The following is a 23,812-nucleotide window of genomic DNA, read 5'->3' on the forward strand; positions in this document are numbered from 1 at the left end:
CATTCAGAACGGGGGGGGGGGGATCACGCCCCAGGTAGGATATGTAAATTACGTCAGACTTCGGTGCTCTATAATGCTCCTTATAAGAATCATTTCCGTCTGTGCACTTACTGTGTGTCAGAGGAGGGCTGTGGACACTTTAGAAACCTGAGGTTGTACCTGATTTCTGAGAACCCTTATTTCACTTTTTCTTCTTCATCTACAAGAACATTTTCAAATAGCCGACCTACAAAGGCCACAACGCATCGAGTTGCGATGGGATGTTATGATTTATAAAAAGTTCATGGGTTCTGGAAAGTTTCAGCTTATGGGAAGGTTCTGGGTTACTCTTCATAGTCGAAAAAGAGCCATTAGACATCACCCTTACCTTTTTTGTCCTCCTCCTACATTTCCCACTGCCTCCTCCTGGGTGTAAAGAGAATTCCTTGGAACATGTGGAGAGGAGTCTCTCATGGAGGAACATGGAGGAACCACCGTCTCCACTGAAGGTCTGCTGCCACTCTTATTCATTTTAACCGGGAAAGTATCTGTGTCACTTTTAGATTTCTTTGGCTATTCAAAAATAGCATGAGCTTGTAGGTCTGCTATTTTTGAAGAATCGTGAAAATGTGGGCAAATCTTCGAATATATATATATATATATATATATATATATATATATATATATATATATATATATATATATTTATATATTTTTTTTTTATATATTATATATATATATATATTTTTTTTAAGCTAACAATTTTAACGCAAATCTTTGCTTCTGGGGAATTCTATGAATGTCTTCGTTCTAAATCCTAAACAGTTTTATTGAAGAAAACCTATGTTGCCATAATCAGTGGTTCTCAAACTTTTTTCATGTCAAGGACCACCAAAATTAAATTATTTGTATTTGGTCGCGGACCCCCATCTCAAAATGTTGTTCCAGGGACGCCCTAGAAGAAAAGATTTGAGTTACAAATGTGCTTTGAAAAATATATTCAAAGATTTGCACATTTTTTTTCGCAATTAAAAAAAAAGAAGCAGATCTACAAGCTCGTAGCACGCTATGAGCTTGTAGATCTGCTATTTTTTGAATTGCCAAAGAAATCTTAAAATGACACTGATGCGTTCCCGGTCTTGATGGATTAAAACACAACCTTTCTGTTTGCCGGAATTGCCGCTGCCTTTGATTGAGTCACTTTTTCCTTTTCTTTTGCACCGTAACTGTATCTGTTCTTTGTTTTACATCTTTAATGTTATGCATCCTAATGTCATTGTGTTTCCTTTGCTTGATGTTCTGTGTAATAAAGCACGTTGTTGAAATGTGCTGTATATACAAATAAAAGCTGCCTTGCCTCCGCAGGTTGAAGAGGGACAGGGGGAGACTGGATGGTCAACGTTAAGATTAGCAGATGTGAAGTCCAGAGGCGACACTGTGTCAGGTAAAAACGACCTCTTCTGTAGTACCAACCTCAGAATAGTGCTGAGGTTTTGGTCAGTTGACGTTCATCATCAAATGATGACATGTGAAATGATTATAATGTGTGTAGATACAGGCCACTACGTGGCCGTCACATCAAGATTTCCATGCCGCTTTGCGGCCAGAAAATCCAGTAGCACTGGTCAGAACACTATGTCATGCAAAGCTTGGCCAATCAAATACGAATGTCACGCTTGTGTGACCACATTCTGACCCGTTCGGCCAATCAAATCGTCACGGAATGTCACTTTGAATTGTGGGCGTCACAAACGTCTGTGACACCCATATTGCAATTTTAATAAAGACAAACATAATGTGTACAGTATATGCGTTTTAAACGTGTTGCCAGTGGTTCTGAACGGTGAAGCTTCTTTAGTATACATAGCCTGGAAGTGATGCTGTAAAAAATGCTGGCGATCGTTGGAAAACAACGTAGGACAAATCCAATCAGAATCCACTTTGAGTTGCTCTGTGGCAATTGGGGATGGGACGATTATCGCTGTTATCGCTCACAATAATCGTATTGCTGTGATTTAAATTTACCGTGAAAATATAAAAACTAGGATGACTTAGCGTTTGTTGAGCTGCAAATTCAGCACCACTTAAACCCTCTATAATTGATAAAACGGCATTTGGCCGGCATCTGACCTGTAAAGAGCGCATTTGGCACTTTAGACTCTACACAAATCGATTTTGCCAAAAATAGCCCATCTACAAGCTCACCGCGCGTATGTTCGTATGTTGCTACAATATCAGTGGTTCTCAAAAATGGTATGTATTTGGCCGTGGACCCCCATCTCAAAATTTTTTGTTCCAAGGACCCCCAGGAGTAAATATATTCAAAGATTTGCTCAAATCTTCACAAAAATAGCAGATCTACAAGCTCATAGCGCGGCACTCGGTGCCACGCTATGAGCTTGTATATCTGCTATTTTTGAATAGCCAAAGAAATCTTAAAATGACACACAGATGTGTTCCCGGTCTTAAAAGGTTAAGCATTATTTTTGCCACAATAATTGTGACATGTAATCTTCATGTCGCCCCATCCCTAGCTGACTTTACTTCCTCTCTCTCCTCTTTGCACGTCTCCTACTCCTTTCCTGTGTGTGTGTGTGTGTGTGTGTGTAGACGTTTCTTCAGAAGTGCAGGATGGGAGCCCCAGTGCGGTCCAGAAGGAACCAGAGCTTCCAGAGATCAAAGAGGAGGAGGAGGAGGTTCTCATAATACCAGAGATGGCTGACACATCAACATTACCAGACAGGAAGCCTCAGCTCGACGCTCTCGATCAGAAGCCTCAGTTTGACACTCTCGAGTGGAAGCCTCAGCTCAACACACTCTCAGGTTAAAAAAAAGAAAACAACCCAATCACTTCATTAGCAATCTGGGAACCCATCCATTCGGTAAAAAAAGGAGGAATATTGTTTTTTCTTTGTTTTTGCCTTTTGGGGCACCACCTCCTTTTTTGTGTAGAAACCGGAACTCGGTTTGGCTCTCAACCAGTGGTCCGGGGACCACCTGTGATCCTTGAGGGGGTTCCAGGTGGTCCCCAGCTAAATGATAGATATTTAGGAACCAAATGGACCCTTATCATAAGGGTCTTATGTGCCTGTAACTCAGAGAGTGTACAAATGGAACCAAATGGACCCGTTAGGGTCCATTTGGTTCCATTTGTACACTCTCTGAGTTACATTAACATTGATTTTACAATATAAATTAGGGTCCCAGAGATAGAAATGCCATTAGATGGGGGTCCGTAGCCCTAATACATGGCGGTCCTTGAAATTAAAATGATTGAGAATCACTGCTAGAGCCGTAACAATCTTCTCTTATGGGGGTCCCTGGTATATCTTTTCAAATGGGTGGTCCGCAGGCTAATAAGTGTCAATTTGGGGGTCCTTGACATGAAAAGGGGTTTAGAACTGGTCTAGAGCGCACACGTGCAAGATGCGCGCCGCGACAAGCGGAAAGATGCGCAAGAGCGTGAATCCACGCATTTGCATTGACAAAGCATTGGCAGATTCCGCCCCATAGGTAAAATACAAGGGCGGTGGGACCGTGCCCTTGTGTACTAATTCTAAACTACCAAGATGGGGTCTAATGACAGTGTGGCATCCATGATGTCATCATGAGGCCAGTCTGTGACATCAGTCGTGTATTTGTCACGTCAGTCGTCTCCATATCTGGGCATGTTTCAGCTCCATCTGACCTCCATTTTGAAATCAAAGTTAAATTATTGAAAGTTAAAGTTTCAAACACACATGTGATGGACTGCAGGGGAGGGTGCTAACCCAGTTAATTACAATATTACAGATTATTTGAACCTCATCAAGCAAACAGTTAAAGGAGTCCTATTTTTTTAGTACAACACAAGCATGGTTATGCAGGGCAATGGTATAATTCTCCAATCTACGGCACTTGCTACTTATAATTGTGTGTGTGTGTGTGTGCGTGTGCGTGTGTGCACGATATTTCATTGCTGTACATTTTAGCAGTTTATGAACCACAAGCCTGATGACAGATTGAAAACCATTTAAGGAATAAATGTGTTTCACAAAGTAGGATTATCAAGTTAGCTACATAACGTGTTGTAATTAAATGTTTGTTGTTAGCCATGATCAATATACTGTAGTGTACATGACTAAATCATAATCATTAACCTTATATTCACCGTATTGCATCGTTTCATTGAAAAGCTCTTAAGTTAATTGCACATAGACATGTTGAATAAATTACTGTCTGAAAGCGCCACGCAACCTCCAAATGTTCTAGATTTATGCTGTGCAGCTCAGGAAACTGTGGACGCACATCCAAATAGCTCACCATCCCTGGCCCTGACTGCCCTCAGAGCAGAGGTTACATGTGTAACCTCTGTGTGTGTGTGTGTGTGTGTGTGTGTGTGTGTGTGTGTGTGTGTGTGTGTGTGTGTGTGTGTGTGTGTGTGTGTGTGTGTGTGTGTGTGTGTGTGTGTGTGTGTGTGTGTGTGTGTGTGTGTGTGTGTGTGTGCGTGCGTGCGTGCGTGCGTGCGCGCGCGCGCGCGCGTGCGTGCGCGCTCGCGCAGATGATGGGTGAATGTAATGTGTAAATGTGCTTTGGATGAAGGTTGCTATAGAAATGCTGATCATCACATGATTTCATTCAACTGCCAGTCTGCCAACGCCGTGAGTGATTCCAAAGCCACAACCTCTCAATGTTGAGACGGTGGTGGATTTAGTAGAGATGTACCGATACCATTTTTTCCCTCCCGATACCGATTCTGACACTCACAGCTTTGAATACAGAGTACCAATCCGATACCGGTGTGTAATTGAAAAACAACAGTGGTTCTCAAAGTGGGGTCCAGGGACCCTCAAGGTCGTTCCAAATGGACCCCTACAGGTCTGTAACTCTGAGAGTGTATGTGTACACTCTCAGAGTTATGGGGGTCCTTGAAATACATAAAAAGGAATAAATAAATAAATACATTAATAATTGCTAAAGTGCAGTTACAAGTTTGTAAAATAATAATGTAAACTAGAGGTTTGGGCCGCTTCGCGGCCCTCACATGTAGGCCCGATCAAAGATAAAGTTGCTGCGGCCATAAGAAGGAAAGCTGCTGTGGCTACAATGTTAAGATGTAGTAGGAAATGTAGTTTTATATTAACCGTACAATATGTAATTACATTGAAGGCGGGGAAAGAAGCCTAAATAATAGCCAGAGCACTGATCAACAGTCTGTGGCAAGTTTCGGGGGAAGTGGAGTGTTCGTGTGTTGACCAACCCCGGACAAATTTTGGAGGTCATTTATTTCAATTAAAGTAGTAGCATTGTAAAGTAAGAGGATAAAACAGTAGTGCAACATCAATTAAAAAAAACTATTACTGTAAATGAAATCTCATCATGTCATACATTACATGGTATTGGAATGGCATAGACTGGCATACTTACCGATACCAGCATTTTAGGTATGCTGTATCGGCGGCAACTCTATCGGAACAGAATTGTTCCGAATTGTGTTGGTATTCTCCCAACATGTTCATGTGTGACTGTGAAGCACTGCGTTGCTGAAAAAGACATCTCAGATCTCACCATACCTATCCTGGGTAAATAAAGGTAAAAAAAAGAATACAATCTCAGTTGGCCCACTGATGTGTTGGCATCTGCCACACAGCGTAGAGTGTCATCACGTCCTCCAGCGAGCTGAAGATGAATGTTTGGAAGAACGGCACTGTTCATTATTCTATAAGTATTTGAACCCAGGAAGAATTGTTTCAAGTAGCCTAATTGCCCATTTAGACACACAGCCTTGTAGGCTAGGCCAGTGGTTCTCAACCTGTGGGTCCCCACTAGTCCCCACATTATTTTTGGGGGCACAATTTAAGGACTTTTAAGTCACTTTTTTTAATGCCCAAGAAAAAAATAAATGAAATTTAAAAAGACCATCACTGCATCAAAAGTAATCAACAAACTATAATATAAACCTGGTCAAACATTGGCCAAATTGCCAAATAATATAAGAACATTGTGAAAATAGCTGATCTACAAGCTTACAGGTCTGCTATTTTCACAATATGTATCTGTGGAACTCAACTCCTACAATTCCAAGTGTATGTCAGGGTGGGGGGCGGGTCCCCAGTTCACATGTGATTCTTTTGGGGGGTCGCAGCCTGAAAAGGTTCAGAACCACTGGGCTAGGCAATGTCATGCTTTTACGTCCATTTGTGTTATTTTACACAAATACCATCATATACCCTATACTATACCCCGTTGAAATGTCAGGAAGGTCTGAGCATTGGTTCTCAAAGTAGGGTTTGGGGGACACCCAGGGTCCTTGGGGTGGATTCCAGGTGGTCCCCAGCAAAATGTGTTAATAATACAGCGTCACAATCACTTTATCCATTTATACGTCGGCTATTTTTGGAACAAAAAGTATCGTGAAAAATGTTGAATAATCTTTTTTTTTTTAACAAAATAATCTTCTCTTCTGGGGGGGGTCTACGGCCAAATGTATATCAATTTGGGGGTCCTTGGCACGGAAAAAGTTTGAAAAATACTACTAAGCAGTGTTGATTTTGACAGAATTTTTTTATGTAGTTTTAGTCATAGTCTTTTGAATAAAATTCCATTAAGTTTTAGTCATATTTTAGTCATCTGAAATGTTTTAGTTTTTGTCTAGTTTTAGTCGACTAAATATAAGATTATAGTCGACTAAATCTACAGTTGATTTAGTCGACTATAATGTATGTTGGCGGTGCATTGATGGCGTCGTAACGGCTGATTTTACACTCGGTTGCATGGTGAAAATAGCCGATCTACAAGCTCTGCTATTTTCAGAGCGCAACACCCGAGCGCAACCAAACATAAAATGACTTGTCTTTTAGTTCTACTTGATCTCTTCTCCACTAGTCTCTCTCTAACATTTAATTTAGTTTTTATTTGTTGACGAAATTGTCAATATATTTAGTCTTAGTTTGTAGTCATCGTAGCTTAGTTTTTATTTAGTTTTTATGTAGTTTTCATCAGTGAAAAAAAAACACATAATTTTTCGACATAGTTTTAGTCGACGAAATCAACACTGCTACTAAGTGTACCAAAGTCCTTGTGTTCAAAGCCACGCCCCCTGGGGGTCATAAAAGCAACATTTTTCCATTCCAAAGAAATCCCATTGAATGTTTCCTCTGGGCCATCAGCTGTCTCCACGCTCGCAGACACTGTCTCCAACACTACTACCACCGCTGCTGCTGCCCATTGGCCAACTGACATGACCCCAGCAGAACCTCTGCAACGGATGGTAAGTCATTATGAGAGCGCTTACACTGTGACTATAGGGCTGGGCAATGTGACTTCAAATCTATATCACCGTTATTTCAAACTTTTAGCTCGATTTACAATGAACCCATTAAGACCTGAAGCCGATTCTACAAATGTCTTCTAAATCCCAACAGTTTTCTGAAAAAAAAATGTATTTGGCCTCGGACCCCCATCTCCAAATATTTTGTTCCAGGGACCCCTAGAAGCAAAGATTTGAGTTACAAATGTTCGCTTTAAAAGAATATATTCAAAGATTTGCACATATTTTCACGATTTTTCAAAAAAATGCAGATCTACAAGCTCATAGCGCTCATAGGCACTCTGTGCCACGCTATGAGCTTGTATATCTGCTATTTTTGAAGAGCCCAAAGTGTAAAATAATGCTTCTTTTTTTTTTATAGCTCAAATCAAAAAGTGACACAGATGCGTTCCAGGTCTTAATGGGTTAATGAACAATTATTGTAAAAAAATATATAATAATAATAATAGAAACCTCACAAAATGGTGAACATAGCAGATCTATGAGCTTGTTGATCAGCTATTTTTGCTATTTTGTATGCCACCGGTATAATATAGGGTTGAGCTGTTAATCTGACTAATTGATTAGTCTATTATGAAAAATCTATTCGATTTTTGTCTATCGATTTATTGACGTATAATGCATATATTCTTGATTTAATCAATTCATCTACATGAGAGAAATTAAGTCGGTAACTTATTCTAAATATCGGTTTTCGAAATACTTTCGGTTAATTGCCCAGCCCTAGCTTTGACAGAGGTGACATATTTGCTTTGTTTTGTTGGCATTGTGTTATATTGTGCATATTTCCCACCAGGATGTGGACGTGGACGTGGACGTGAGCATGGTCCCGGGGATGGAGCGAGTGGACTGCCTGGCAGACCGCCTGGTGGGGCTGAGGACCGAAACGAGCCGAACGCTGAACTACAAGCAGTCCTGCGGCATCATAGCCCTGTGGCTGAACCTCCTGCCGTACGACCAGATCCGAGTGTCCTTCTCGCCTCTGGCGTGCAAATCGGGAGGCCGGTGGCCGAACTGCGGTCGCCTGGTGGCGTCCGTCCTCGCCAAGCTCTGCGACATCCACAAGTGCCTCAAACACCGCGGCAGCTACACGCTCAAATGGATGCCCGTCCTCCGGGACTACAACAAGATCAGGCAGCTGCTCGTGAGCAACAGCGTGATCATGGAGGGCTCTAACCTGGCGCTGTTTAACGTCGATCAGGCGACGTTCGTCGACTGGCACGGGGAGTGGATGCGGACGCAGGAATGTAGCGTTCATCTGCAAGGGTTCGGCATATCTTCCGTGGGGGTCACAGTCAGCCAAGCCATGGTGACTCAGATGGTTCCCTCCAGATGGTTCCCTCCACACACCTCTGATGCCTTTCCTACGTCCACATATTATTATGTGCTCCCACAGAACCGTGCGGTCAAACCCGCTCCTATCCCCATATGCAAGAAGTGCACGCTGCCAGCAAAGAGGGAAAACGGCCACGTTCATACTGGCGGCTACAGATACTGTCCTGAAAAGACCGGCGTGCCGTTGGACCAGTGGAGGGCGGACGTGAGCCAGAAGCAAAAAGCAGTTCGCGACAAGCGAAAAGGAAAAATGAGAGCCGCTTATGGAAAATAAGTGAAAGGATATATTGTTAAAAATAATTAGTAAAACACTACAATTTTAATAATATAACATAAAAACAAGAGAAATACTAGAAAATGTGCTCCTCGGAGCACAGGTCTCCGCCAGTAGTAAAAAGGGAAAGTAAAAAAAATAGCGTTGGGCATGTGCTGGCCTGCCCATTGACCATCATGTCTAGAGAGTTCATGGGAGCCGTAGTGTGGCAGTTAGCAGGTACTCAAGTCCTCCTGAGGTGTCACCAAGCCCACACAGGGCAAATGGAGGCGGGTTAACACAAAGTAAAAAGGGAGTTTTCAAACTTCTTTTAATTTTTGTTGTCATCATCATCATCATCATCATCGTGTTTTGTTTTGCTTGCGTTTTCGTGATGCTCTTTTTAGAAGGAGTCCATGGCCTTGAACTCGCTGAGAGCTTGAACGGGGGAGATGTGTTTCTTCTGGGAGCCTCGTCTGACACGTGTCTGAGTCTGTCTGACACTCCTCCGGTTCCTGATTAATCCTGTCTTACCTCACTTCCAAAGACATAAATAGTCTTTCGAAGTGATACACCTATTTATTGGTCTCTATTTCATCATGCGTCTCGCTAGCCAATCAAAGCACACCCTTTCAACATATTGTCACGTGTCACGTGAAGCTTGACCAATGTTAGCTTGGTGGACACACGGAAGGACGAGAACGAAAACATAGTCTCCTGGCGGAGACAATGACACAGTCATATTATACCAGGTCGCCGATACATACAGTGGCCGAACACAGTATTGCGGGTCGTCTTTAGATCCCATATTCTGAGAGGACATTGAGCCCTCATTGGCTAAATGACCAGCCAATGAGGAAAAGGTCACGCAAAAGGACCAGCCAATGGGGAAAAAGTGACCACTAGCGAGTGTAGATATAGACCAGGTTTGGCAACCAGGTAAAAATGTTACGGTATTTGTCCTTTTTAAAACTTTGAAAAAATAGTTTTCATTGCGATACAGATGAATAGGAACTTAAAGTATACGAACACAGTCGATTTGATTGAAAACGCCCGCGGCCCACCCCTCTGACCACCTAACACGGCAATCGATGGATAAGCTGCCTTGTTAAGTGGTGAGATGGGTGGGCCGTGAACGCCTTTGAGATTTTCCAGTGGGCCCCAAGTTATCCAGAAAAAGTTGAGAACCACTGAATAATAAAATAAATTAAATAAAACCTACGAGTTGCGGCACACGGCCTTCATCAGGGTGACTGATTAACCCATTGAGACCTGAGGCCTTCTAAATCCTGAAGTTTTTTTTTTAAACTACTTTTCAGGAGTCAAATTCAAAAGTAGCAGATCTACAAGCACGAAACTTTTCGTGCTTGTAGATCTGCTACTTTTGATGCTTTTATGTGACGCTGTAGTATGATATAAAATAATGAATGATAAAAATCTATTTATATTATTATTGTCAATTGTGACAAGCTATACTGCAATCCAAGTAACAGTAACTACATGTTAGGGTATGCAAATAGTGTAATTAATTGTCTGTTCTGCATTTACCATTTATTATGTCAGCCTAATGTACAGTGCTTGTAAGAACAAGAACAAATTGATGAGGATACCAGAATAAATGTTTTTCCACTGTTGAAGCTTGTGTTTTCTTAATGGTTTAGCTCTGAGACACAGTGAGTGGAAGGAAATGGTGTCGTCTTAGAATGAGCATTAGTGAGGACCAAATCATTTATATGAAGAAAAGTTGACTTGAAAATAGGTATTGACCAGTTTTGCGATGATGTTTTCTCTTTTTTTTTTAGTTGTGCTGTACATTATTGGATTGTGTGTGTGTGAGAATTATGGTGTATATTTTGTAATACATTTTCACTATATCTATAGCAGTTTGACTCTTGACTTATTTCTACCAAACATATCGGAGAAAAAGCTGTGTTATGTCATTTTCTTTAGTGAATGAAATGTAATTTTGTCCAATCTGTACGTAGAATCTGGTCCAATCTGGTAGAGTATGTTAATACAATATAACTTATGCAATTGGGCATACATAAGTTATATTGTATTAAAGGAGCTACACCATGAATTTAAAAAATAATAATAATATTTGATATCATATTGTTTATGTCCCTCAAACGTTTTTCAAAAGGTTTGAGCCTAAATCAAGCCTCAGATATACTCATTCCAACTAACTTCTCTCTGGCTTATAAAGCACTTTCACCTGCAATACCACATTGTCCTGTTTGGCACGGGGCGCTATTGAGCCAGTTTGTATGCATGTTATGTCCTGGTTCTGTGTGGAAAAAGTAAAAAAATAAATAAGAAAAAAAATGAAAAAAAAAAAAAATGAAAAAAAATATATATATTTTTTTTGGGATTTTTTTTTGTTGTTATAACTGAAAAACGGGAGGAATTGTTCCCAGACGTGACGTAGGGTGGGGGAACAAATCTGACGGACTGTTTTCAGACCAATTTACATAAAAACCACAGATAGCCTATGAAAGCCTGCATGCTCGAAGTCGGGTATTTGTTGGAACAGAAGAGAGGTGGGGGAGACCAAAAACACACAAAAATGAAGAAAAAGTTAAAATTCATGGTGTAGACCCTTTAACATAGCAGTGAGACCAAATGCATTTAGATCCTGTGTCTAGGTTGGATACGACCTTTGACACGGTTTTCCTGTTCCTACTGTAGTTTGATACGAATGTTGACCTGAAAGTCAAAATGACATCTTCTCCCCAGAGCAAGCAGGCAGGCTTTATTAGCTGAGCGGTTAAAACTAGGCAGCATTCACTTGCTCAGGAGGCCTGCGTTCAAATCCAGGGCATTAAGTCTAGCTTTTTATCCAAAAAAAAGCAGCAAACAAAACAGCATTTTCACTGATAATTATACTATTGAGTAAGTCTTTATGAATACCACTATTGATACTTTTCTATTGTTTGGTGGAAAGATTAAACAATACATTCTTAACGGAATTGTATTGCTTTTTTTTTAAATTTAATGAAACATGTTTTGCCTGTCATTAAAACGACTAGTTACAAAGCCCTCCAATTACTCTCCTATCAGACAGAAGGCGAGTGACACATGTTCAGTTTGGTAAAATAGTGAAGAAAGGTTTATCTTTTAACCTTTTTAACACATTGAGTCTCAAACAAGCGTCCAAGTCAACATGTTCTAATGTATTGAAAGACAAGCAGTCACATATATACACTGACAGAATTAGTGTTGGACAGCCCACCGAGGCGGTCTCGTATGGGTGTAGCTATTACACAAATAAATTATGCCTATATGTGTAAATGAGTGAAGTGCAAAAGCGCATCAGATGAGATAAGCGAAGACATCGGCACGGCCCCTTTGCCACATCCTGGATTGTCAGACAGATGTGCTGATGGGAGGATGTGCTGTGGCTCACAGGGACCCGATGTTGAGCAACAGCACCAGGCTTTCACCACGGGTGCAATATGGCCTCCCGCACAGGACGCTATAGCCTCCCCGATTTACAGGGAGGCTGGTAGATGAATCTTGTAGATAACTGTCATTTCTGCAAACATGTAAACAGTTCTAGGCTAGCGTTTTACCACGAAATGTTAGTGTGTCAAAGGGACAGGAAATAAGGTTAAGAGGCACTGCACCTCGGCACTTCCATCCAGGACAGGTTGCGCCCCTAACATAAAGAAAGCCAATTACTTTTTCATTACGTCAGTGATGTGAAACTGCATACGAGAAGTTCGGTAGAGAAAAGTGAGGTAGAGGAAAGAGCATTGTATAATATTCACAACAGTTACAGAGCCACAAAGGTTGATTTGATTCCAAACTACCCATCATTTAGCTGGGGACCCCCTGAACCCCCCTTAATAGTACAGTAGGTGTATAAAAAGTAGTGCAACATCAACTGAAGCAATCAAAATATAACAACTCTAGTTGCTTTGCTACATTGATGAGATCTACCCGGTGCTTGTGTGTTGTCATGATGCTATGTCAATATGCTGACATGATCAGATACGTGCAAAGTTGTGTGTTTTTTTAAAGATTTATCTTTGTCATTTTCATCCTTTTATTCAGACGGTTACACCCAGACAGAGAGACAGGAAACAAAGGGTCCCTTCCTGCTTACGGATTGGAACGTGAAGCCCAGCCGAGGCCGGCCCCGAAAGGGACAGGTGGTGGTGCAGGTGGTGGGACAGGTGGTGAAGGGCCGAGGCCGGGGCCGGCCCCGACTTGCACGGGACTCAGAGGTGGTACAGGTGGTGGGGGGACAGGTGAAGACTGGCCCAGGCCGGGGCCCGGGGCCCGGAACCCGGGACGGCTGCGCAAGGACCAACCGGTACGACCAGCCCCATGTCAGCCACCCAATCTACCCAATTGCCCACGGTAAGCGCTAAGTTAACAACCCATTGAGACCTGAAGCCGATTCTACATGTGTCCTAAATCTCCACAGTTTTCTGAAAAACGTATGTTTCTATATCAGTGGTGCTCAATCTTTTTCATGTCAAGGACCCCCAGAATTATATGTATTTGACCGCGGACCCCCATCAAAATATGTTGTTCCAGGGACCCCCCAGAAGCAAAGATTTGAGTTAAAAATGTTCGCTTTAAAAATATATATATTCAAAGATTTGCACACATTTTCACGATTTTTCAAAAATAGCAGATCTACAAGCTCGTAGCGCGGCACTCGGTGCCGCGCTACGAGCTTGTATATCTGCTATTTTTGAATAGCCCAAAGTGTAAAATAATGCTTTTTAGCTCAAATCTAAAAATGACACAGTTCCAGGTTTTAATGGGTTAAATGAACCTGCAAACAAATTAATTATTAAATTGGAATAACATTGGTATGGATTCTCACTAAGGTCAATCTGACCAAAACAAGGGCAGATGTGGAACCTGCAGTATTGTTTCCCTTCAACTACCACAGCTGCAAAACATGGCGTAAACACTGCATGGAAAAACGTACGGTTCAAACATTTCATGTTTTTCTCCCGTTGTAATCTTTTTGCCTAGACTTGCCGCGCCTTCCTGTGTGTAAAGAGGAGCCGGTCTGGCCTGAACAGCAGGAGAGGAACTCCAGCCACTCAATCTACCCAATTGCCCACGGTAAGCGCAAAGTTAATCGACCTAAATGTGAAGCGTGGACCTCCAGTCTACACTGTAAAATCTTCAGTGGTAATTTAACTCTGAGGGTTAAATGAACCCATTAAGACCGGGACAGTATCCGTGTCATTTTTAGATTTCTTTGGCTATTCATAAATAACAGATACAGATACAAGCTCATAGCGCTATGAGCTTGTAGATCTGCTATTTTTGAAAAAAAAAAGATTAACTCAAATCTTTGCTTCTGGGGGGTTCCTGGAACAACATATTTTGAGATGGGGGTTCGCGGCCAAATAAATATCATTTTCGGTGGTCCTTGACGTAACATACGTTTTTCTTTTTAAACTGTTAGGATTTAGAAGACATATCGTCGCTGTCCAGCAGTAACCAGCTAACTCCATTTTCAGCTTCTTTTTTTTTCATAAATCAACGCTTTTGAACACCCTTTACGTCTGTGTAAAAAATAAAAATGTTAACCAATGAAAAGTATTAAAGAGCGCCTCTGACAGCGCCTCTAAACTAAATAAAAACTAAGCTGCGATGACTAAAACTAAGACTAAATATATTGACAATTTCATCAGCAAATAAAAACTAGACTAAAATGCATGTGAGGGACTAGTGGAGAAGAGATCCAGTAGAACTAAAAGACAAGTCATTTTATGTTTGGTAGCGCTCGGGTGTTGTGCTGTGAAAATAGCAGATCTACAAATAGATAGGCTATTTTCAGCATGCAACCAAGTGTAAGATCAGCCATTACGACGCCATCAAGGCACCATCAACATACTGTACATGTTAGTCGACTAAATCAACTGTAGATGCAGTCGACTATAACTAGACCAACAGTAAAACATTTCAGGTGTATATATATTAAGGCCGGGCCGTTAACGCCGTTACCGGGCTAAGTTAACGGCGGACTCTTATCGTGCGATAAAAAAATTACCGCTGTTAATCTATTCTCAAAGTTGGGTCTGGGAGCCAATTACATTAGCTTTACTGTGTGTGTGTGTGTGTGTGTGTGTGTGTGTGTGTGTGTGTGTGTGTGTGTGTGTGTGTGTGTGTGTGTGTGTGTGTGTGTGTGTGTGTGTGTGTGTGTGTGTGTGTGTGTGTCCGCGCGCGAGCGGGGGGGGGACTCTGCATGTAGCGTTGATTTCAACTTGTTGAAAGTGTGTGTGGGTGTGGGTGTGTGCGCGCGCGAGCGATGTGTTTGTGTGACGAGCATACATGCGCGTGTAAGACTGCTCCTCCTACCTGCTGCTTAGAGTTAGAGGAGCTGCACTCGCTCACCTCTCATTGAAAATGAATGTCCTTAATGTAACAAGCTGCCTAAAGCCTTCTGTATGAAAAGCTTGACTGTTTATGTCCATTCGTCGGATTGACATTCGTTTTATTGAACTCAGTGATTTTCCGCGACTTGTCTTTCACTTAGAATCAAATGTCCGTCAAGTCAAAGGACAGTAACACTTGATTCCGGACGGTTGGCCTTCAAAATAAGAGCGTATGTCCCGTTTTACTTTCGGTCAGAGAAATTCAAAATAAGAATGCACTGACTTGCTTTTTTTTTTTTTAAGAATAAGAATGCTCAGTTTTCATTGTTGCTACACTTAGAATATCAAATAAAAAGTGTGAACCAAAAAAATAGGATACTTAAAGTTAAGAGTGATACTGACTTGTTATAGATGAAGAATGCTTAGTTTTCAATGTTGCTACACTTAGAATATCAAATAACAAGTGTGGGAACCCAATAGCACTTAAATAGTGATATTGACAGTTTTTTTTAAATAATTTGACGTTGCAACACTTAGAATATAGAATATGACATTTTAACGGTAATATCGTATATAGTATCGATATCGCAATATTTGGCATAAATATCGAGATATATCGAATTTTGTCCTAGCCCTAGTCACCAGCCAATGTGAACAAGCTGGTCTGCCTGAGTGACTGGTGGAAGAAGGAGAAGTAGAGATTGGACTGATTGAATCAAGCCATGTCACATAGCTACTGTACTGAGTGACTGTACTGGTGACATTATTTGTGTTCTTAATAAATAAAAAGTAAAACAAATTATTAAACACAAGTACATCTTATTGAACATTATTTTGATATTTCATTACCAATTATCACAGCAAAACAGCTTTTTCAAACAGTCTGTGATGCATTTTGGAAACGGGAGATGGGCTCATGGTGTAATGGGCCACCTGGCCTGAGAAACGTAAGGAGGAAAGAAAAAGCAAGGACTTACTTCTGGTCATTTTTTGGGTAGAACACACATATTTTGAATGCCTTCCGCAGACTTCAAATGAGCCATTTTAATCTAGATTAATCTAGATTAACTCCAGGATTGCAGATAGATTAATCTAGATTAAAACAATTAATCTATGCCCACCTCTAATATATATATATATATATTTTAGTCATATAAATATGACTAAAACTAAATGGAATTTTATTCAAAAGACTACGACTAAAACTATATCAAAAGTTGCTGTCAAAATCAACACCGATTGGTTCCCTTCAACTACCACAGCTGCAAAACACGGCGTAAACCACTGCATGGGAAAACGTCAGGTTCGAACATGTTTGTCATGTTTTTATCTCCCGTTGTAATCTTTTTGCCTAGGCTCGCCGCGCCTTCCCGTGTGTAAAGCGGAGCCGGTCTGGCCTGGAGGACAGCAGGAGAGGAACTCGAACTCCAGCCTGGTCCAGGAGGGCTGTGGAACATCACAACTGGCCCTCAGAGACCTCGCCCCTCTCTCATACTGTTCTGATTCCGATTCTGACACCGTAGACAGTGATGACTGGGAGGAGATGTTCGAAGATCTGCCGGTACGAAAGCCTAGGAAAAAAGCTAAAATGCAAGGATCGTGGGACAGCACGGAGCAGGTGCTGTCCCGCGACCTGATGAAATCATCAACGCAAACTCCGTTCACAACGACTAACATAGGGGTGATAGAAGGGGCAATGGCTCCTAATGGCTTTTTTTGTACATTCTGTGGCATGAAGTTTGCTGCAAATGCGAATCTGAGGATGCACTTGATGTGTCACACGGGGGAGAAACCCTTTGGTTGTAGATTTTGTGACAAACGCTTTCGTCAAAAGGGCAATGCTAAATTACATGAAAGGACTCACACAGGGGAAAAACCCTATAGTTGTCCATTTTGTCAGAAACGCTTTACCCAGAGAGGTAACATGATAAACCACTCAAAGCAACATTTTGGGAAAAAGCTTATGGCTTTACCAAAAATAGAAGATCTGCAAGCTTAACGCGTTTTGAGCTTGTAGATCTGCTATTCTTTGGCAAATGTTCCCCTCAGAATAGGCATGCTGGGGTTCAAGTGGTTAAAACCTTTTTTTTCCTATTTTTTTTTTGATGTTTATTTTCTCTCATGTCCTGATGTCTATACCTAGTTTGATATCATGTATATATTTTTGTTTGTTTGGATTATTATGTTATATTATGTATTGTCTTTTTGGACAAGGAAGTAAGAAAACAGTAACGTGGGGGGGGGGGGGGGGGGGAATTCTAAATGCTCCGACTTGTCAAAAGTTATTGAAAGTAATAAAGGTATTACACATTTAGAGCATATCCGTTGTCATAATATGGACACAATAGATGTCAAAGAAAAATACATTTTGAAACAATTTTTATGTATTTTCATATCAAAAGTCCCTAAATCTTAATTACTTACTGTGAATGCAAAAGTACTGCGTGATGTCATAGCTAGACCTTTATGAATATAAATGAATCTTGATTTTCTACCTGTTTGATTCCCATAGCTCACGTTCCTCCAAACACACGTGATTTTAATTACAGAACTACTCCGTTTTGAGATGACATCCAGACGGTTTATTACTCATTTTAAACTTAATCAGCACACTAAAATATGTATCTGACTTTGTTTCAGACCGAAACTTCAAATTAAAATGACCGAAAATGTCATTGCGGCTTTAACCCTTTAAGACCTGGAACGCATCTGTGTCACTTTTGATTTCTTTGGCTATTCAAAAATAGCAGATATACAAGCTCATAGCGCGGCACCGAGTGCCGCGCTACGAGCTTGTAGATCTGCTATTTATGAAAAAATCTTGAACATTTTTGAGCTTGTAGATCTGCTATTTTTGAAAAATCTTGAAGATTCTTTTTCAAAAAACTGTTAGGATTTTGAAAACATTTTAAAGAATCGCCTCAGGGTTCTTAATGGGTTAAAGTGGAAGTAGTAAAGCAGAGGGGAACTGCACAATTTGACAATCTCGACATGACTATGGGTGCATCCACACATGAGATGCAAGTTGACGCTAGCTGTCGCGAGCCCTTAGTTCCGGTTCCGGACATCTCTGGCCGCTACTCAATGAAAAGCGGAACCCGGATATGCGCTTCGGACGTGCATCGGGGCGGTCTTTCCGTTTTTTTCCCATAACATGGGAGTGGATGGGACTTCCGATGACTTGCATCTTATGTGTGGAGTGTGGATGCACCCAATCTCAACACCGTGTCATTCTTTCCTATATGGAAACTGTGTCCATGTGTTTGAGCGCTCAGTCATACATTCACCCATGATGGACTTTTTGTATTAACGTATTGCACGTTTTTACATTATAAGTTATCATCATCACTTGAACAAGTTGTCACTGAAAATGCTGTGTGAAATGCTGTGTATTCATTAGATGTTTTAAGTAAAAGTCCTGTCTTGTCCTGTCAAACTTTTACTTGACTAAAAGTACAAAAAGTTGGCATCAGTACCGAAGTAAAAGTATTCAATTTTGTTTTAAAACGTGTCGAACGTTTTTTTTAAAATAGCAGATTTAAAAGCTTCAGCTTGTACATTTTTTTTAATAGACAAAGTATAAAATAGGTCTGTATGTTTTATAATATTAATCTAAATCTACAAAGTAAAGTCATGAAAAAGCAACACAAATGTGAGGAAGAGAGTGTTCATACGCTACATTACACTCTTAAAATTATTTTTTCTCTGTTCCATTTATAATTGATTCTTTCCCATTTTTGATCTCTTCAACTGTTAATTACGAAGTATTAAAGCGGCACTGTAACTTTTTTTCTCATGAATACAATGTAATTTTGTCCAATATGTGTATGGTAGAGTATGTTAATACAATATAACTTACACAATTGAGGTGATTGTATTGTGTCTCCCTGCTCTTCTTTTGAGACATTTAGATCGTGTCAAAGGTCATGTCTCACCATAGACACAGGATCTGACAGGAATTGTCAAGATTCAATGTGTCCCCTGAGCAAGCAGGCAGGTTAAAATGTCAGCACTAGCGCAGGAAACCGGGTTAAAATCCGGGGTAGTCTCGCGTCACCAGACAACTATTCCACAATCTCTGAATGCTATATAGAGTCTGGAACTCCGCTTCCCGAAAGCTGTTTAACGGAAGTTGTTCAGACCGGAAAGACATTCGACCAATCACGACGCGGTGCCCGTGGACCTGTAGTCCCAGTGGAAACAGAACCGAGGCGGAAGCATAGAGTCATAGGAGCGGTAGATTCATGTTATTTGTGCGAGGATTGTTTATCACAGAAAACTGAGAAAGGTATCATGGAATTAACGCCGAAAAAACTGTGAAAGAAGACACTAGTAGACATAAACGATGTTTATGAGATTCGTTGATTCCAGTCGGACTCCTTTGCGCCACTGCACAATGCTAAAACGGAATTGGGTAGGGGAGGGGCATCCGCTTTCCCCTTACACATAGACCACCGAAGTCCTGACGTCACTCGTTCATCCCCAGGTTCGTAAAGTAATTTCGCTATGGAGAATAACATTGGGTCATCATAGAATCGTCTCATATAAGAATTATGGTCCATAAATAAACAAACTGTCTCGGCGATATTGTCAGGGAGGAGGTTCTGTATCGTTTATGATAGTCAGTCACTTATATTTGATACAGTATGTTTCTGGTGAAAATGTAACTAATTCGGCGGAAGTATCATGATCGTTTTCTCACCGTCAGTTGATGCTTCATATCCATAAGAGTCAAACCGCCGGGGTCACTTATTTATTTTTGGAACACAGTTCTTATTTGACGCAATATTAAAGACGTCTATGGGATTCAGAATGGGGGTGGAACACCGCGAACCAAGTAGACAAGCCAAGGATGTGTAAATTACGTCAGACTTCGGTGCTCTATTATCAGAGCTTCCGAGTCCCAGACTGTATGCAGGAAACATTTGTAAATTGTGGGAGGCAACAGTCTGGTAACGCGAGACTAAATCCGGGGTAGAAGAAGAGGAGAGTTACATAGTGCAGCTTTAATGGATGGTGGGTTAACATCCAGCCATCCAGTATGATTTGTTTTAACCCATTGAGGCCTGAGGCGATTCTTAAAAATGTTTTTTGAAAAAAAAAAAAAAAAAGATTTTTCAAAAATAGCAGATCTACAAGCTCATAGCACGGCACTCGGTGCCGCACTATGAGCTTGTATATCTGCTATTTTTGAATAGCCAAAGAAATCTGAAGTGACACATGCGTTCCATGCAGGTATGCACATTGTTGCTGTCAAGCAGAAACCTTGTATCTTGTATCTACTTCATCATACTACAGTATCACAAAAGTAGCAAAAATTGCCGACACGCTGTGAGCTTGTACATCTACTATTTTAGAATTATAGTGTGAAAGTGGTTAAGTGTGTAAGGGGTCCATTTGGTTCCATTTGTACTCTCTCGGAGTTACAGACCCGTAAGGGTCCTTCCTTTTGAACCCCTGGTGTATTAACAGGAACTGAATTTCTGCCACATGGTGGTGCTGCAGTCTGCAGGGATGCTGGGTGCAAGGCTGCAAGATGTCTAGTTCAACAGCTACCTTTTCTATTTTAATTGTTTTTTGTAATTTTTGAATCATTTTTGAATTTCAGAAAAAGAGGCTTTAGAAGGGGTTTTTAGAATCGGCCTCAGGTCTAAATGGGACAACAGACAACGTTTTCCTGTCAAGGAGCCCCAAATCGATATGTATTTGGCTGCGGACCCCCCACATCTGGAAAAGATGTCGTGCCATTGACCTCCATATCAGAACATTAGTGTATATATGTTTTGAAAATAGTCAAAGTATAAAAACAGGGATAACCCATTAAGACCTGGAACGCATCTGTGTCACTTTTTGATTTGAGCTAAAAATAATTATTTTACACTTTGGCTATTCAAAAATAGCAGATATACAAGCTCGTAGCGCGGCACCGAGTGCCGCGCTATGAGCTTGTAGATCTGCTATTTTTGAAAAATCGTGAAAATGTGTGAAAATCTTTTAATATATATTGTTTTAAAGCAAAGCATTTTAACTCAAATCTTTGCTTCTGGGGGGTCCCTGGAACAAAATATTTTGAGATGGGGGTCCGCGGCAAAATACATATCATTTTGGGGGTCCTTGACATGAAAAAAGTTTGAGAACCACTGATATAGAAACATACGTTTTTTCAGATAACTGTTAGGATTTAGAAGACATTTGTAGAATCGGCTTCAGGTCTTAATGGGGTAAAGTGTTCAAACCCTCCCCCTCAGACCCCACTTTGAGAGCCCCCGCTTTATAGGAACATATCGTCTCTGTCGGGTGGAAACCTCACATGTCCAAAACTTACTTTTCAGGGTTCAAATAAAAAAATAGCAGATCGACAAGCTCAAAACGCGCCGCTTCACGCCACGATTCTATCACGTAGATCTGCTGTTTTTGATACTTTTGTGTGACGCTGTAGTTTATAATCAAGTAGGGCATTCATTTACGAAAAATAAATATGGAGATAAGAGGTTTCTGCCCGACAGCAACGATATTCAATGCTATACAACGGCATGACTGATACCTGCATCAGTGCTATGACCCACGTCTCAACTCTCTCACTGAGGCTGGTAGGACGAGGACGTTGTTAGAGGGGGATTGTTGGGACTTGATAGAGTTCGTGACCTCGCTCCTTTAGAAAAAATACGGTGCCGCTTCTTCAGCCCCCCCCCTCTCTGTTGACCCCCCGGACATATTGGTATTCATGAAACCGCTGTTCACATGGATTAAAGTTCTCAGTCGCCAAGACTGATTTCAGTCATTTGGATTCCATAGAAGCCAGCATGGCTCGGAATTTTTCATATAAAAGCAAAGGTTTAAAGCCTGAATCTGTGATTTCTTCACATGGTTGGCAGTATGTAGAACAGCAGGAACGATATTACTAAAGCATCCTAATTGTACATAATGTATTCATTGTTTAGGAATCGGCGCTAGTGTGTGTGTGTGGGGGATCCTTTCACACCGTTTCACAAATCGCACATTAGGACATTTTCAGTCGTGAGATTTAAACTAGCTTTAATCCATGTGCTCAACACACACTGAGCTGTGTGTACGTCACAGCTCAGTGTGTGTTGTGACGTAGTGTATCCAGCTCCACAATGAAGAGACACAGTCACCCTGAGAGGAAGGGCCTTAATAGAGTGAACAAAACCCTGTGTGTGTGTGTGTGTGTGTGTGTGTGTGTGTGTGTGTGTGTGTGTGTGTGTGTGTGTGTGTGTGTGTGTGTGTGTGTGTGTGTGTGTGTGTGTGTGTGTGTGTGTGTGTGTGTGTGTGTGTGTGTGTGTGTGTGTGTGTGCGCGCCTGTCTGTCTGTCTGTCTGTCTGTCTGTCTGTCTGTCTGTCTGTCTGTCTGTAAGCAGCTAATCTCTGGCACCGTTGGACCGATCGATATGAAACTGTGCGAGCACACTCCCTGATTTGATTTTTTATATTTATTTTTATTAAGGATCCCCATTAGCTGGTGCCATAGCGACCAGCTTTTAGTCTTCCTGGGGTCCACACAAAAAAAACATACAAAAACAATTATTACAGTTGCAAATACAAAGTGATTAAATGTCAGTACTCAACACACAATACATAATGAAGCTGAAGTTACATGTGAGCAAAGAAACAGGCCAGAGCAGAACCAGGTAAGCACCATATAAGCACCATAGATGACAGCTAAGCACCCTAGTAAGCACCATAGAAGACAGGTAAACACCATAGTAAGCACCATAGAAGACAGGTAAACACCATAGTAAGCATCATTATGTTTTTTTTATATTTGACGACATAGTGTAGCATGGCATTTTAATTAATTCATTTGCTTAATTGTTTTTACATTGGACGCCCACACAACCCCAGTTGATTGTACCGTCTCTTCTCCCTGTCTCTTTCCTGTCAATTATGTTTATTATTTAAACCATGTCTTTTTTTTTAGCGGCGCTAGCCGCTCTATACCTTTAGGTATAGAGCGGATATTAGCCCTCTATACCTGGCTTTTGCGTCAACGTTCTGATTGGTCAGGCTCGCCAAGGTTCTGATTGGTCAGGTCCGTCAACGTTCTGATTGGTCAGGCCCGCCAAGGTTCTGATTGGTCAGGTCCGTCAACGTTCTGATTGGTCAGGCCCGTCGAGGTTCTGATTGGTCAGGTCCGTCAACGTTCTGATTGGTCAGGCCCGCCAAGGTTCTGATTGGTCAGGTCCGTCAACGTTCTGATTGGTCAGGCCCGTCGAGGTTCTGATTGGTCAGGTCCGTCAACTTTCTGATTGGTCAGGCCCGTCGAGGTTCTGATTGGTCAGAACCTCGTAACATATCTTTCTGGTACCAGATGTATACACACGGACACACAAAGTTTATTTTTTAGGTACCCACTCTATCAGCTATGACAGATCAGTTTTTGCCACTTACCTTGGAATGCATTTGGTGATTCGCTTCCAATGGCACTATTTAGTGCCACTGGAAGCCTTGAAATAAATTTACAGAGATTTAATATTGTTTCTCTAGTATTTCTCTGTGTGTACGTATGTCCGTGTCTATGTCCAGGTGTATGTCCATCCTTTCCTTATGTTCGTCCTCTGTATTCTTA

At 41.2% G+C, this 23,812-nt stretch overlaps 1 protein-coding gene across 3 annotated transcripts in view; it reads left to right on the plus strand.

Moving 5' to 3' along the window:
• The window catches only part of LOC311052010 (uncharacterized protein), a 60,472-nt gene extending 42,565 nt beyond the window's left edge, over positions 1 to 17,907 (plus strand). For 2 of the 3 annotated variants that reach the window (XM_084066764.1, XM_084066763.1), the window contains exons 3-8: positions 418 to 488; positions 1,345 to 1,423; positions 2,590 to 2,802; positions 12,933 to 13,241; positions 13,872 to 13,964; positions 16,582 to 17,907. In XM_084066764.1, coding sequence (XP_083922890.1) covers positions 418 to 488; positions 1,345 to 1,423; positions 2,590 to 2,802; positions 12,933 to 13,241; positions 13,872 to 13,964; positions 16,582 to 17,225 — 1,409 coding nt within the window. In that variant the 3' untranslated portion in view covers positions 17,226 to 17,907. Of the gene's footprint in view, positions 1 to 417; positions 489 to 1,344; positions 1,424 to 2,589; positions 2,803 to 7,127; positions 7,229 to 8,084; positions 10,033 to 12,932; positions 13,242 to 13,871; positions 13,965 to 16,581 lie in introns of those variants that run through there. The other variant, XM_084066765.1, reaches the window with a different exon arrangement.
• Positions 17,908 to 23,812: the final 5,905 nt, after the last annotated feature.

This window comes from Gymnoscopelus microlampas (assembly GCF_963454915.1).
Source record: "Gymnoscopelus microlampas genome assembly, chromosome: 9".
Classification (NCBI taxonomy): domain Eukaryota; kingdom Metazoa; phylum Chordata; class Actinopteri; order Myctophiformes; family Myctophidae; genus Gymnoscopelus; species Gymnoscopelus microlampas.